At 42.4% G+C, this 15,902-nt stretch overlaps 1 protein-coding gene across 6 annotated transcripts in view; it reads right to left on the bottom strand.

Moving 5' to 3' along the window:
• Window positions 1-2,057: 2,057 nt before the first annotated feature.
• The window catches only part of sobpa (sine oculis binding protein homolog (Drosophila) a), a 224,241-nt gene continuing 210,396 nt past the window's right edge, over window positions 2,058-15,902 (bottom strand). For 5 of the 6 annotated variants that reach the window (XM_072246134.1, XM_072246135.1, XM_072246137.1 and 2 more), the window contains one exon: window positions 3,599-3,686. Coding sequence is in view for 1 of the 6 variants with exons in the window: in XM_072246136.1 (XP_072102237.1) it covers window positions 3,460-3,686 (227 nt within the window). In the remaining 5 variants the exon portion in view is untranslated. Of the gene's footprint in view, window positions 3,687-15,902 lie in introns of all 6 variants that reach the window. The other variant, XM_072246136.1, reaches the window with a different exon arrangement.

The raw sequence follows: 15,902 nt of genomic DNA, 5'->3' as shown, positions 1-15,902 counted from the left end.
AAAGGATTGAGAAGGATTGGAGCAATGTTGTAGCCTTTCTTGAAATTTATTGCAATTGGAGTCAAAGGCTTTCATGAGATTGAATTGGTATTGGTGAAGAGCATGTTCATTATGCCTCTCAACCAAACCATCAATGGTATCTGTCATTATGCAAGGTGGCACTGACATTCTTGTAGTATCTCACTCAGACAACAAGAGAATCTAATTGGGTATCATTGACTCGACTCTCTTTCCTGACCAAAAGAGTTACAGATAACGACCATCTCCAAACATTTTGTCAGGAAGATGATTGGGAAGAAGTTCTCTCATCATTCTTGCTAAGTGCATCTTGCTAATCATGGCATGATTGGGTCCTTTCCTGACCCTGGTGTTGAAGCTGCCATGAAGGATCAATTTGTCTCCTGCTAGGATATTGTCTCATCCAAAGATTCTGGGGCTGTGTCATAAGCATTAAGAGTAATTGTAATCTGCCTAAATGCAGAGTTCAAAAGTTCAAATTTCAAAGTAAATTTATCATCAATTTAGAAGGAATTATCAGAAGCCACGGGGAATTGGCCAGATCAGATTGCAGCCCAATTTTTCTTTCATCCCATCAACTCATTTGGCCAGCAGGCACCTAGGGTTAAGCTACCTCCAATATTGTTTTTGTTGGGCTACTAGATTTAATGATCACCTTTCAAGAATACCAATGGAGGATGGGTTGGGTCTAAGAACTTTTGGGGGCAGAATCACTTCTGCCGACTGGACACCATAAAGCCACAGAGTTATATAGGACGGAAACAATGCCCCCGTGCTAACTAAATCGCTTAACCGAGCAATTTGCATTTGCCTGCGTTTGCTCTATTATCAGCCTAAACGTTTCCTATCCCTGTTTTTAAATGTTGTAATTGCATCCTCCTCTACCAGATCTACCATTACCAGCTGCATTTTGCTGCTTCTTTAGCTCGAAGGATTTGTTTATTTTTACTGTCGAACGTACCGACATACACTGGAAAGCTTTATTTGCGAGCCATCCAGACAGATCATGCCATATGTGACTACATGGAGGATATTGTCAAAGATAAAAGCAGAATGCGCACCGACAAAGGCAACGCTCCCCAGCTCCCAACCGTGACTATTCTACTGACATGGCTGGTTCGGCTGAATCTGCCGTACCCACGGTGCGGGTACGTTACTTGTCCTGAACTCTGCACAATGCAGCCGAGCCGGCTACTTTCGCTTAACCTCAAAGCAGCAATGGAAACACCCTGAGATCCAGAAGCGGTACAAGCTGGTCTCTGCACCAGCCTGCCTACCATTCCATCAGCGAGGTCTTTTCCTCATCGAAGAAATTTCCCTCGCAGGAAGTCTACGCCAGAATATCATGGGGTGCGCCAGATGAATGGCCGCAGAGCAAGAAAGAGCTTCGTATCAAAGTGGTGGGGGCTCACCAGCGCTGTGTCAGCAAATCCTCACCCCAGAGCGCAGCCACCGTGGAAACACCAGGGAGCGCCGATGCTTGAATCTGGAACAACGATCTGCTGGAAGAACTCAGGTTGGTTGAGCAGCATCTGGTAAGGACACTTCAATCCGAAACGTCGACAATTCCTTTCCCTCAGCAGACTCTAACTGACTGGGGTAGGTGGGTAGAGTACAGAGACGTAGAAGCGAAAGGAAGGTTGAATTTGGACGAGATTTAACTGTTCTGACTTGACACCCGTGTTGGTGTCGCGGCATTTGCATTCCATCTTAAATACGCCGCCTTTTTTTTAAACCTGCCTCAAACCTCACTCCCAGGTGTCTCCAATTCTTACACTGGGTTCACTATTTTGAGTTTCTTTTACTGGGAGGGGTGAAATAATCGCACATTTCCCATTCCAGCGTGGAACATTTATGACCGTGTTGCAGTCACCAGGTTTCCACAAGCGGCGGAAAAGTTTCAGTTCTGTTACTCGATGCCAATAAGATGCTAGCTACATCACAGCTAACCCATCTCTGAACGGTTGGCCAGAGAAACTGACACCCACCTGATTATCTGGGTTTAGCGACAAAGAGGGGCAGATGGATAAAACATGTAACAAAATTTTAAAAGATTCTTTAAAAATCTGTGTAAAAAAAAACTTTCTCGCGCGGATCAAATTTACTTCCGGTGCCAAGGTTACAACGCGCTGCGCGGTTCCCTAATTATTGAGCGGGGCATTTCGCTCCCGCGTCGACTCTGCGCTCTGGCGTAACTGCACACGTGCTATTACCCAGGTGAATACCCAGGGAGGAAAAGGCGAAGGAAACTGCCAATGGCCGCAATTAAAGGAAAAACAATTTGATATGGTAACATATTTATCGGACTTTAAAAAAATACACAAAACATCGAAACAAACTGCTGATTGCACAACGTAAAACCACCATGCAAAATGAGACTCCCAAAATATACACAGCCAGTATTCTTCAAGGGCAGTGCCAGCAGGCTGTATAGAGTGCACTGTGTATTCTCGGCTTGGACTGTCACAGTGCAGACAAGAATATCCTACCCTGTTTCTCCACCCAGCATCCGCGGATTAAATTGCACATTTCTCTTTAGAAACTCAGACAGGTGAAATAATTAAAAACAAAACAAAACACGAGAACCTCCTTCTCAATCTTCGTGCAGTTTTTGCATCGATTACTTTCAATCCGTGCCACCTGTTCTTGATGGTAGCAAAGTCCATCTCGCTGACTTCCTCTAGCACTGAATTAAAAAAAACCACCAGGGTTTGAAATGTACCATCGTTCATCAATTCGCCTAACAAATTATTCCCCTCCGATAATTCCCTTCTTTTGGGATAGCCTGGCCTTTGGATCTCCCTCTCCTTTGTGCTCCCTGAAGATGTGCTGTGAGGGGAGGGGTGGAGACACTCCGAACACAACGGTCGGATTCTGAACGGCTGTTCAGATTCCCTTGGCAAACATAACGAGCCACAGTACAGAACGCACGATTCGCGCTGCTTCTCACATCGGTTCCAAATAAAGATCGTGGTTGGTTAAAAGCACGTAACACTGGAAAACGTGGCTTTTCCAAAAAAGACGGAGGCAGCAGCAGCTTGGAAGGAAGTGGACCCAACGTTAACCACCCCATTTCTACCTCACTGAGACGACCGTCAGTCAACCGCATTGCTTCACTCGGCAAAAGGCCTTACTTCCCGGGCGTGAGCGGGGCTGCGGACCAGGCTGTTGGCTGGAGACTAGCAGCTGAACTTGGCTTAGATCCACTCCATCGTTGCGGGCGGGGACAGGCTCAGAAAGAAGTGGGGAGTGAGTGTTCTTAATTGGTCCTGTATCCGTGAATGTACAGGAGGGAGAAACAAAAATAAGCGAGCCCCTAAATCTGGTCACTTTAGGGTAGAGTCACGAAAGAGACCATCATCCCCAACCCAGTGGGGGAAAAGGAGGGGAGGAAATGCCACACACTTATTCTGATGACTGGACGATGTTTCCACGGACGGGCTAGTGAGAGGAGGAAAGGCTGGACTCGTTTTGTTCCTGCACGGCATTATTCCACGTAGTCTCTTTCAACTCCGAACACTGGAAATAGTGCCGCTTCCGGTGGGATATCATCTGGCTGGAAGCGTGCCGATCGGGAGAGGTGCCGGTGGCCGGCGTTTTGGTGGCGGGGAAGTTGGTCGTGCTGCTCCATCTCTCCAGGCTGCTCAGCGGACTGTCAACCGAGATCCCTGCAAAGAGAACAGAAGCGTGGGTAAGTCATCCCGAGCTCTCCTCTCCGGTTTAGCCCAGACCCATTGCCGCTTGGCGCACTTCAGGAATGTGTGTAGGCAGGGATGGGGGTACGGAACACAACCGAACCAGTCCGAGCCCACCTCACTGAAAGCACCCAACCGGTGTGTGGACAGCAGCTGTTAGAATGCGCAAGTGTAAAGGGAGGTTGAATTGAGAACAGTTCAGGAAAGGACAGGTCGGAAGTTCTGAACCAAATAAAAGCAGAACATTCTGGAATATTCAGCTGGGCAGGTAACATTCGTGGTGTGAGAGAGAGAGAGAGACAACGTTTCATAAGGAGGATAGGCCGCTGTGATTAGCTGAAGTAAGACAATAGTGTGTTAAACTCGTCAGAGGTGTTAAGCTCGTTTAAGTACGATGTTGTGCGATGACATCAAAACGTTTCAGCTTTCTGGCCCTTGGGAAACCTTAAATATGAACGTACTAGTCGTATTTTTGAGATGGTCAGAGATTGAAATGTGGCGGTGTTCAGAGGGCCTAGGAGTCAAATCACTGAATTTTAACATGAGTCAATCAGGAAGGGGGCCTGGATTACAATAGTACTCTTGCTCTAGTTTTATAGGGTCCTGCAAATGGAAAATGCACTAGTGTACGTGTGGTGTTCTGAGTTTCTTTCTTTAACAGGGCTTGTTGTGGTAGTTATGCAGTGAAGGTTCACCACAGTGATCCCAGGGATGGCAAGTCTGTGATACAAGAGATTAACTAATGGAGTTTTAGAATAATGAGTTGCAGTCTCATTAAGACACAACACTCTTGATGAACTTGCCAATGTAGAGTGAGGAATAATGTTCCCCCTGGCTGGATATCCAGAACCGGAAGATATAATCCCAAAAACAAAGGACAAGGAAGTTCTTAACTCAGAGGGTAGTGCATTTTTGGAATGACTGTATATATGCAGGCAGGCTCTGGGGGGATTAGCCACTGAATATATTCAACACAAGGATGGATATATCTGGATAGGAAGGGAATTTTGGGATGTGATTAGAACAGGAACATAATACCTGTGTAAAAGATTCGTTATGATCTTACAAAAAGGCATTGGTACAAGTGGGGGTATGGCCATGTCACTGAGTGCACACAGTCATTTCAGAAAGAAACTTTCAGAATTATGGTATAAAATTAGATACAGGATTGAATACCAACAATGGTGGAAGACAGAAGTTTAACATTTCAAGTTGAAATAAAAGTGTGCGCATGCGTGCACACACACACACACACCCCCAGGAGATCCATGCATGCCTTAAAATCCCACTTTATTATACTCACCATCAGAAATCTGAAGAAAAAATACTTTACTATAGAACATGCAACTATTTCAACAGAAGTAAAGATGTTGGATTGAAAGAGTAAAGTGTAAAGCAATTGTAGTTTTCCAAAGCTAGTTTTAAAAATACTCACATGCCACAATAGATTAATGTCTTACCTTTCTTTATTTGATCTTGGGACAAGGATAACACTAGCAATGCAGTATTCATTAGCACCCCCTGGGGTCATGAGATAACCTGCAAGATGGGATCAGTGCCACAGGTAGGCCTAGGCAAAATAGAAGCTACATTTTCCTCTCTAGTTATAAAGATGAGCCTTTGAAATAACGGAACAGCTTTCATGGGCAGTTTTCTAGGTTTAAATCTTACAGATTTATTAAAACGGATTTTATAATTTGCCTTAGTGTGACTTTGTCTTATTAATCCTGTGTTACAAGCAGTAGTCATAACAGTCATAGAACATAACTGCACGATATTGTACCAACCTTTTGCCTTTCCATTCTACATAGTCTTGCATTCTATTATTCATGTGCCTCTCCAAGAGTTTCTTAAATGCCCCCAATGTATCTGCCTCTACCACCAATGCAGGGCATTCCACACACCCTCCACTTGCTGTGTAAAGAACTTGTATCTGACATCCCCCTATACCTCCCACAAAACACCTTAAAATGACGCCCTATTTCCACCCTGGGAAAGGAGTCTCGGGCTATCCACTTAACCGATGCCTCTTATCTTGTACACATTTATCAAGTTGTCTCTTATCCTCCTTCATTCCGAACAGAAAAGCCTTAGCTCACTCAACCTATCTTCATAAGATGTGCCTGCAGCAAGCATCCTGGTAAATTTTCTCTGCACCCTCTCCAAGGCATTGCTAAATGCTGTATCTCCAAAGTCACTTTGCTAAATATCTGTAAAAGTAACAGAAAGAGAAAATGCTGAAAGTACTCAGCAGATAAAGCCATACCCACTGGGAAATAAACAGTCCTTATGTTTGATGTCAAGGACCCTTCATGAAAACTAAACAAAGTGTGAAAATAAGCACTTTAGGGTGTGTGTGTGTGTGGGGGGGGGTGTGGGGTGGGATTGGAGGCAATAGAAAGAATGCTCATCCCTAAACCTACTGTTGTCTGTGACTTCACCTCTCTGTCCCATTCATTCTGCTCTGAACTCTGTTCCCCTACTTTGCTCCAAACATTGGCAATCATATGCTGGACAAAAAACAGCCCTTTTACAATCCAGCACATATCAGGTAATCATCGTTTCTTTTGTCCTTCCACATCCACAGATGTGGCTAAATCTTTCTGGTGTCAATTTACGTTTTCCCCTGTTGTTTCTCTAGCCGTGGGCCTTTGAAGTAATGCTGCCTGACCTGCTGAGTTCCTCCAGCATTTTGTGGGTGTTGCTTTGGATTTCCAGCATCTGCAGAATTTCTTGTGTTTATAATTTTTACCTTGACAGATTTGATCTGCACACTATCACAGGATGATTACATCACCTGTAGGTAGCCTCACTTTGTAAGTAGTAAGCTGTCTTTTACTGTACCCATGTAACAGAGGTAGGGTGCTCCATAAGTACTCCTTGAATCCAAAACAATAAAAACACTTTAATTTGCATCTATTCCAGGGTTTTTCACAGACACTATACCATTCTACGTGTATTTCATCATCTCAATATGCATATGGTACAATTCAAACATTGTAGGTCTAATAAATTTGTAAAGTTTTTGCTTGTATTTGGAAACTCAGTAAAGAAAAAGAAAAATTTGCACAGAATATCTAACCAGATAAAAAAGTATCAACTCAGAATTAACTGCATGTTCCATATTTCCAGTGTCCAATGGGACAACCTGTATGAAAAGCAAAAAAAGAAAATTGTGGATTGAAGTTCTCTAGGGAATGGAGTATGTTCTTTTTTTATGAGGGGCAAGAAATATTGTATGGGTGATTGATGATAAAGTGAGGATTTGGTATCTGCAACTTTCCCATACAGTGTGCTAAACCTCCCACATGAGAGCAAAATTAGGCAGCAGAATCAGTTAGTAATCTTCCATGTAGTTTGCCTATCTAACACTATTGTAAACATGTAGTGTTAAAGATTTAAATCTGTTGGCAACATCTGAATGTGCGTGGGACATCATAGCCCAGAAATGCAACCATATATGGTTCTTTGTTGTTTGTCATGTAAATCAAAGATCTGGTTGATCATATGGTTAATTGAATCAGCAGATCTGCAGATGACACCAAGATTAGGGATGTAGCGGACAGCGAGGAAGACTATCAGAGCATGAAGCGGAATCTGGACCAGCTGGAAAAATGGGCTGAAAATGAGAGGGCATTTAATGCAGTTAAGTGCGAGATGTGGCACCTCAGTAAGACCAACCAGGGTAGGTCTTACACAATGAATGGTAGGGCACTGAGGAGTGTGGTAGAAAGACGAGAGATCTGGGAATACAGGTCCATAATTCATTGAAAGTGGTAGCACAGATAGATAAGGCCGTAAACAAGACCTTCGGCACATTGGCCTTTATAAAGGAAAGTCCTGAATACAGGAGATCGGATGCTATGTTGAAGCTTTATAGGAAGTTGGTGAGGCCTAATTTGGAATATTGTGTACAGTTTTGGTCACCTATCTACAGGAAAGATATAAATAAGGTTGAAAGAGTACAGAGAAAATTTACAAGGATGTTTCCGGGACTGGAGGACCCATGTTATAAGGAAAGATTGAATAGGTTAGGACTTTATTCCTTGGAATGTAGAAGATTGAGAGGATATTTGACCGAGGTGTACAAAATTATGAGGGATATAGATAGGGTAAATGCAAGCAGGCAGACTTTTTCCATTGAGGTTTGGGTGGACTACAACTAGAGTTCATGGGTTAAGGGTGAAAGGTTTAAGGGGAACATGAGGGGAAACTTCTTCATTCAGTATGGTTTGTACATTATAGGAAGGATGTGGAGGCTTTGGACAGGGTGCAAAAAGATTAACCAGGATTCTGCCTGGATTGGAGAGTATTAGCTACAAGGGAAGGTTGAACAAACTTGGGTTATTTTTCTTGGACATCAGAGGCTGGGAGGAGACTTGATAGATGTTTATATATGGTTTACATATGGCATCATGGTCGGTACAGACATAGTGGGTCTGCTCTTGTGCTCTTCATTTCTCAGTTCTAAAACTCCTGTGAATTTTGTTGCTCGTTACTAAGGGTCATTATTGTTTTGGAAAGGTGTTGTGGTCATTTATTGCACCTATGACCTCACTCTGGAGCGAACTGCTTTCTGATGTCCTGTATGGGGTAAGGCGTCCTGCTCATTCCTCTATCCTGCCACAAATTCTGGCTCTCTTCCATCACTTTTTTTGCCTGCAACTTGACTCCAGCCCCAAATGCAGACAGATCCGGTGACTGCGAATTAATATAAGCTGTTCTCAATGCAGATAAAAGTGCCAGCACAGCAGACAGAATTAACTTAAGCAGTGCATAAATAAGCCAGAAGTTAACTGACAGTGAAGACAAACTAGAAACAAATCTGCTTGGGAGTATGAGCCTGGGTAGAGCATTTCTGCAGGCTCATTGACCAAATGTGTCACAAATAGCTGAGGCTTATCTTGTGGCAAACGATTTGTTGTGGTAGACTTATTTCATAAAAAATGCCCCGAGGTGAATGTGATCACATTAAGTTGTAGCAGTAACTTCAGAGGACTTTTTCCAATATCCATTCGTTGACTTCAGTTGTGAAATGGATCAGGGCTCTCCACTCTCTTTGAAACTGTTGCAATTCCAAGATCATCCAGGTAAAATATTGATTCTGTTTCCCTCTACACAGCTACTGCCTGATCTACTGAGTATTTCAAGAGTTCTGTTTTTAATCTTCACTAATCATTATGCAATTTCCAACCAGAGTTGATCATCAGCCATGTACTTATTCATATAAAGAATCATTTGGTTTATCTTATGGCTAGCCAAGCACTCTTCAGTGTTTTATATATAAAACCAGAGGTACCTCTTCAAGCTTTAGATCACAAGAGCAAGGCTCAAGCACCATTCCATAGACTTCCAAATATAATCTAGTCTTACAAGAGTGTGTCATATGAAGAGCAATAATGGCATAGCTAATAGAATTGCTCTCTTGCAGTTCCAGTGACCCTGATTTGATCCTGACCTGATACTGTCGGTTCAGAATTTGCAAGTTCTCCTTATAATTGTATGTGTTTACCCTGGAATTTCTGGTTTCCTCCTGCATCATAAAGACATGTACAGAAGGTTGTTGGGTTAATTGGCTTCTGAAACTTGAAATAAGAGTAGGTGGGTGGTAGGTCATTGCTGTCAGTGGGGCTTGCTCTGCACACTCCTGGTGGGTGGTGAGGGTACTTGCCTATTTACAACAGCAGCTTTTCTTGAGAAGCACACAGTTTTAACATTTCTGGTCAAAGCTGCCTTCTCCTTCAAGTGTTTTCTATAAATTCTATTTTTATTTGAGATTTTCAGCAGGAGCAGTATTTTTCATTTACATTAATGTGGGACTAACCGCTGCTTTCCACCCGATATAGAACTTCGATTGTGAACAAGTTACAATAAATGTGAATTGCGTTTGACTGCCAGAATGGTGACCTGCTACCGGAAACACTCAGGGATGCACTCATGAGTCCCTGGTGAGCTCAATGCAGTTTATGCAGATTTTGATCGGTTGAATTATGACGTGTGATGAGCCCCGACAACTGCAGATGATCCTGTAATTTTAGTCTCGTAAGGGTGGCACCTCGGCATCCATAAAGAGAATGAATTGACAAAAGGCATCTAGTCCAGGTAGCATACCTGGCCAAGTACTAATGATCTATGCAGACTAACTGACTGGAGTTATTTATGGACATATTCCTTCTCTGAATTCTGTGGTCTGAGGCTTCCATCTGCTTCAAAATGGCATGTATTGTATCAGTTTCCAAGAAGAGCATGGTGACCTGCTTTAATGGCTACTGGCTGGTGGCACTTACTTCAACTGTGAAGAAATGCTTTGAGAGATTGATTATGAAGCAAAGTAACTCCTGCCTCAGAAATAACTTAGACCCATTCCACTTTGCCTATTGCCACAACAGGCCAACAAACAGAATATACTTCTCTGCTCTGGACCACTAGCACAACAGGAAGTTTTACGTCAGGCTGCTTTTCATCAACTACATCCTGGCCTTCAACAAAATCAGCCCATGTAAACTCATCATCAAACTTCACAACCTGGGCTTCTGGGTCTCTCACTATTTGACTTTCTCATTGGCAAATTTCAATCAGTGAGAATTGCTGATCATCTCCTTGTTGACTATCTTAGCTTCCAGCTCTGCCCTTTATACTCACTTGATTGTATGGATAAGCACAGCTCCAATGCCACCTTCAAATCTGCTGATAACGCTACTGCTGTTGGGCAAATCACAGCTGGTCATGAGTCAGTTTAGCAGAGCTGACCTGTTATCACCCATGACTTACTCAGTTGAAGAAAAAGTCAACGTGAGCAAAACTGAAGAGCTGATTGTTGACTTCATGAAGGGGAAGGAGAAAAATGTGCATCAGTCTACATTGGGGAATCGGCAGTGGAGTCGGCAACTTCTTCAAATTCCTGGGCATTAACTTGTCCTGGGCCCAGCAGATAAATGGGAGGCACCTTTACTTTCATAGGAAACCAAGTAACAAGCTTCTACAGATGCACTGTTCAACTGGTTGCTCCATGGTCTGGTATGACAATTTGAATGTGCAGGAATACAAGAAGCTGCAGAGAGTAATGGACTGCCCAATCAATTATGGGCACACCCCTACCCACTGTTGGTAGCACTTACCAGAAGGTGCTGCCTCAAGCAGGCAACATCTATCATCAAAGATCCCCACCATTCAGCCATGCCATCTTTTCACAGCTATCATCAAGCAGAACGTATAGAAATCTGAACTCCCATGCCACCAGGTTCAAGAACAGCTACTTCCCTTCAACCATTTGGTTCTTGAACCAAACAGCAAAACTCTGATTGCTAGTTTAACAATACTATGACCACCTTGCACTAAAATGGACTTTGTCCTTCCTTGTCCTCATTGCAAGTTCTTGTAAAAATGTGTATAATTTATGATTAATTTCTGTTTGTCTTGTAAATATTGCTTATATGATACTATGCACCTGTGATGCTGCAGCTGTGCACACATGTATATGACTATGACAATTATGTCAACTTTGACTTTGTTTTGGAGGAGACAGGCTGCCTCCCAATATGTTACAAATCAGTCATGCAACCAAAGAGTTTGTATGACATCATAAACTACATAAGCAAAGCTTGAATGCTTTATATTTGTCATCGGAACACCCTTGATCAGATTACTGGCGTAATTCATTGAGAGCATCTGGTATTATTTAAGATGTATGATGGATAAGAAATATTTTTCACATAAAATAGGTCTTTCGTTTCAGTGTAGACTGTAAATGAGAATTTTAGTGTTTAGAAAACTCCTGCCAACTGATTAAATGCAGACTTATGACTAAGTCTCAAAATGGGAACTGCTTTGTCTATTCTTAGCAGAACTTTCGTTAAGACAGTGCCTAAAAAAGACTACATATAAAATAAGTAGGAAATAACATTGGGGAACTTCATAAAGATACATAAAAATATAACACAATCTTCTTCCAAAAGAAGATGCTGTACCATAGTATAAACAACAATTCCATGCTATGCCAGGAATTAGATTCCTTTGTACAAGCACTGGTGTGATAACATAATTGATACAGAAATCCACCTTATTGAGTGGTGAGTGCTTGGAATGGGCTGCCGGCAGCGGTGGTGGAGGCAGATACGATAGGGTCTTTTAAGAGACTTTTAGATAGGAACGTGGAGCTTAGTAAAATAGAGGGCTATAGGTAAGCCTAGTAATTTCTAAGGTTGGCACAACTCTGTGGGCAGAAGGGACTGTATTGTGCTGTAGGCTTTCTATTTTTCTATGTTTCTTCATTTGCCTGTAATGCTTTGGAGCTGATAAAGAATTTTTATAGTTCAAGGTAGCACAATATAATTATTAAAATTGTAAACACTGGAGTATCCATCTCTGTCACAGATCCTTCTCTCTTCAACTGTTTGGCCCATTAGGTTATCTTGTTCCATTAATCTTAGTATCTGCATTGTTTGTACTAACCTCTTTCTTCATTTGAGGCTTGGGATCAGGATCATTATTTCTCCCCAATAAAACTTTAAGTAGGTTTTATATGACCTATCAGTGAGTGAAGTGGTGCTGATATACAAGCTCCAGTATCTTAAAACTTCTCTCTGAATTCTATCACTCCCAGAATGTCATCCAGTCAACTGAGAATTTACAGAAAATTTTAACGATTAAAATGACAAATTTTAATCCTGTGAAGTTGGCTGTCCCTAATCTATGCGGGCAGCTGCTAAAATGTGGTGCTTAGACATCTAGTTTATTATTCCATGCAGTTGCTTGGCTGGGAAATTCCTGAATATAGGTCCTTTCTAGCAGGGGTTCCTGACCCTTTTTTTAAAAAAAAAAATGACATGGAATGAGAGATATACTGCCATGGATTTATAAATATCATCATTTTCAGTGCAAATTTCAGAAAGTCTGTATGTGAAGCATGTAAAATGAGTAAATAGAACTGGCAGTTATTGCCTGCCACTAAACCTTGGTCAGTGCATTAGTGGATACATTAATGCATAACTGTACACTTCCGTTGTTTGAAGTTCACACCACTATATACACAACCGCTTAACTAATGCTTTAAATGTGATTAGCCAGATTTACTGGAGGATCAGATCATTTTGCTCTTGGTTATTGTTTCTTTGACTTTTGTTCCCTCAAAAACTTTCTACATGCATTTCTGCATTGCTGTCCTTTGTAGGAAAATTATCCTCAATTAATGGTTGTGTTTGACCCCGTCATTGAAGGCCAGTTCTCATCTAATTGTCAGTACGATAATTCCCATCTAATCGTCTCCTCACCAACTGGTGGAAGTGAACTCCAATTGGCTCAGTATTTCCTCCCAGTTATGTTTCTACAAGTGAGGAAATGAAGGAGGGATGGGGCAGGATGTGCTGGGGTGGACTGGCAGTTTCTATTTACAATAATATGCCTCTCTGCGAGTAACACTTCTAACGAATAAATCTTGACTCTCTCCAAATCAAGGCACTAAACTATAAACTTCACTGGTTCCAATTGTCTGACATCAGCTAGTTACTTAGCTGCTAGTTATCAGACGTTATTTGACTCATGTTCCATGCCTCACAGGAGGAATTATTTTGCCAAAATCCCCAGTGAGAGTCAGCAGGAAACTCACACCTGGACAGCTGCACTTTAAAAAGCATCAGGAGAAGTATTAAATATAACACCTGCAACCAGCTAAAAACCATTGGTCAATAAAGTCTAAATCTGTGAGGAGTGAGTGAGGGTGGAGAGAGACGAGCCATGAGAACATGGGCAATTATAATTTCTTATGTCAGCTGATAGTAGTCTCATCACCTCCCCCTAATATTCAGCAATAGTAACATTACCAATACCTTGAGAGTCACCATCTACTGGTTTAACTGGAGTAGCCAATAAATACCATCATGGGGGTGACTGACACTATTAGGTTTCTTTTTGGGCTACATACTAGCCTGACCTAGATATCATATCACTATTTCTTTATTGGTTCCTTAAAGTTGCAATGGCCGGGGGTGGTAATGGGGACAAGCTCCCATTACCTATTAAATACTGCCAATAGCGTGCGCCTCAAATAGCCTCTGACAACAAAGTCCCACTTCTGGCCTTCACGTGTGGCTTAGCTATTAAGCCCGGTGGAACCATTTCTACTGACAGGAGAAGGGGCAAAGGTGCCTTAAAGCTGATCACTTCAGGTAGATGGGGCTCCTCAGCCATGGTTGGCAGCTCATCTAGGAGAAGGAAAACTCTGATCTCAAAACTCCGCTGCCTTGCGGCTATACCCACTCATGGGGAAGGCTTTGGGAGTGAACCCCAAGGGGAAAAATCCGGAGCTGGAGTCCCTAAGGCAGTGCTACGTTGAGTTCCACGCTGACCGGCAACTCATGCGAGCTGCAGGTACCAAACTCTATCGGTCTCTGCTTTTCCTTTGGGTTCACCAGATGCGTGGAGAAGGGGGAGCTTGCTACATGGGCAACAGCTTCTCCATATCGTACTGCCCAAACTTACATTTCTAGACCGCTAGGACTCAATATCCATGGTCAACTCTCACCTCACCATTTCTTTATTGTTGTTGGGGTTAAATGTTGGAACTCTTCTCCCAACAGCAATGTAACAGCTCATTTACTGAAGAAAAGTAGTTTGGAAGGTGACTGCTTAAGGGTGAACAATATGTGCTAGCAATAGTCACACCACATGACAAAAGTGGCCCCAGGCAACTTTCAGAATACTTTAATTTGTCTGGAGGAAACAAAGCTTGTATTAGTATTCTGACATGTAGGCTTAACTTATACTGGCTTGTTTCAAACTGTTAAGAGGATAGCAGGTCCAGGAAGATGCACCATTTCGAAAAACAACACAATTGGCTGCATGTTCCACAACCTAGATATATCCATTAGCTGTTCACATGCATCACTTTCTGGTTTAGTTTTAACTATGTCCCTGAATCGCACTTAACATTTGTAAGAAGTTTGGTGTTAGGTTTTCACTGAAGCAGCCAGTCATATACTGGCTTATTAAGATGCTAAATACAAATGTAATGGTAAGAGTTAACTGCTAATTCTTTACATCTTGCAAAGTAATGGCAAGGAGTATCAGCGTTGAGTAAGGAGCTATTACTTTTGCCTCTCAGAATGAGTAAACAGAGACTAGGTCAGGTATTAAGGCTGGTGGTGGCCATTTGGGGTGTACTGCAGCAAGAGAACATTTCAAAAGGTAGAGTCCGATTACACTGAGGGCCTTTGGCCCACCGTGTCCAATCTGAACTTCTGTTCATCTGCATTCTCTGTCCCACACTGTTTCAGTGCAATTACATTCTTCCTAATCGTGTGCCAACCAGAAATGTGCACAATATTCCATGTGCTGGCTAACCAGTGTTTTGTAAAGATGCAACATAGCATTCCAATTCTCTCATTCTATGCCCAGGCAAGGATATAATTTGTCTTATTTTTTAAACCACCCTGCTGATTGGTGTTGCCACTGGGAAGGAACTATGAACTTGGAACTCTAAATCCCTCTGTTCAAAGTACATCCTCTCAGGTGCACGCACTTAACGGCAGCATTCAAAACAAAGGTTGAGCAAAATGCTGGAGGAACTCAGCAGGCCAGGCAGCATCTATGGAAAAGAGTGAACAGTCGACGTTTCAGGTAGAGACACTTCATCAGGACTGGAGGGAAAAAAAAGATGTGGAGTCAGAGTAAGAAGATGGGTGGAAGGGAGAAAGTAGTAGAAGATGACAGATGATAGGTGAAACTGGGTGAGGAGGAGGAGGGGGTGAAGTAAAGAGCTGGGAAGTTGATTGGTGAAAGAGTTAAAGGGCTGGAGAAGGGGGAATCTGATAGGAGAGGGTAGAAGACAATGGAAGGGAAGGGAAGGGGGAGGGAGCACCAGAAGTAAGGAGATAAGGTGAGAGAGGGAAACAGGAACGGGGAAGGAATGTGGGGTGCATTACCAGAAGTTTGAGAAAGGTTGAGCAATATAGGTGGCCTGGTCAACATATACCCCCCAAATAAAAGCATCAAAATAAATAATTTGATTAGTCTTTGTTACTGTCATGGGCTCTGGTTGCATTTTAATTGGCTGTGAATTGATGTTGCTATTCCGAGGTACTGAAAAACGTGAAATACTGTAAATAAAAATTCTCTTTAAAACCACATTAAAGTTTGGTTTGGTCAACACTTTCAAATGATTACTTTTGCAACAGTGCTTCTCTATTTAATTTT

This window comes from Mobula birostris, chromosome 2 (assembly GCF_030028105.1).
Source record: "Mobula birostris isolate sMobBir1 chromosome 2, sMobBir1.hap1, whole genome shotgun sequence".
NCBI lineage: Eukaryota > Metazoa > Chordata > Chondrichthyes > Myliobatiformes > Myliobatidae > Mobula > Mobula birostris.
Note: the sequence above shows the minus strand (reverse complement) of the source record. Positions and strands in the feature narration are given on the sequence as shown.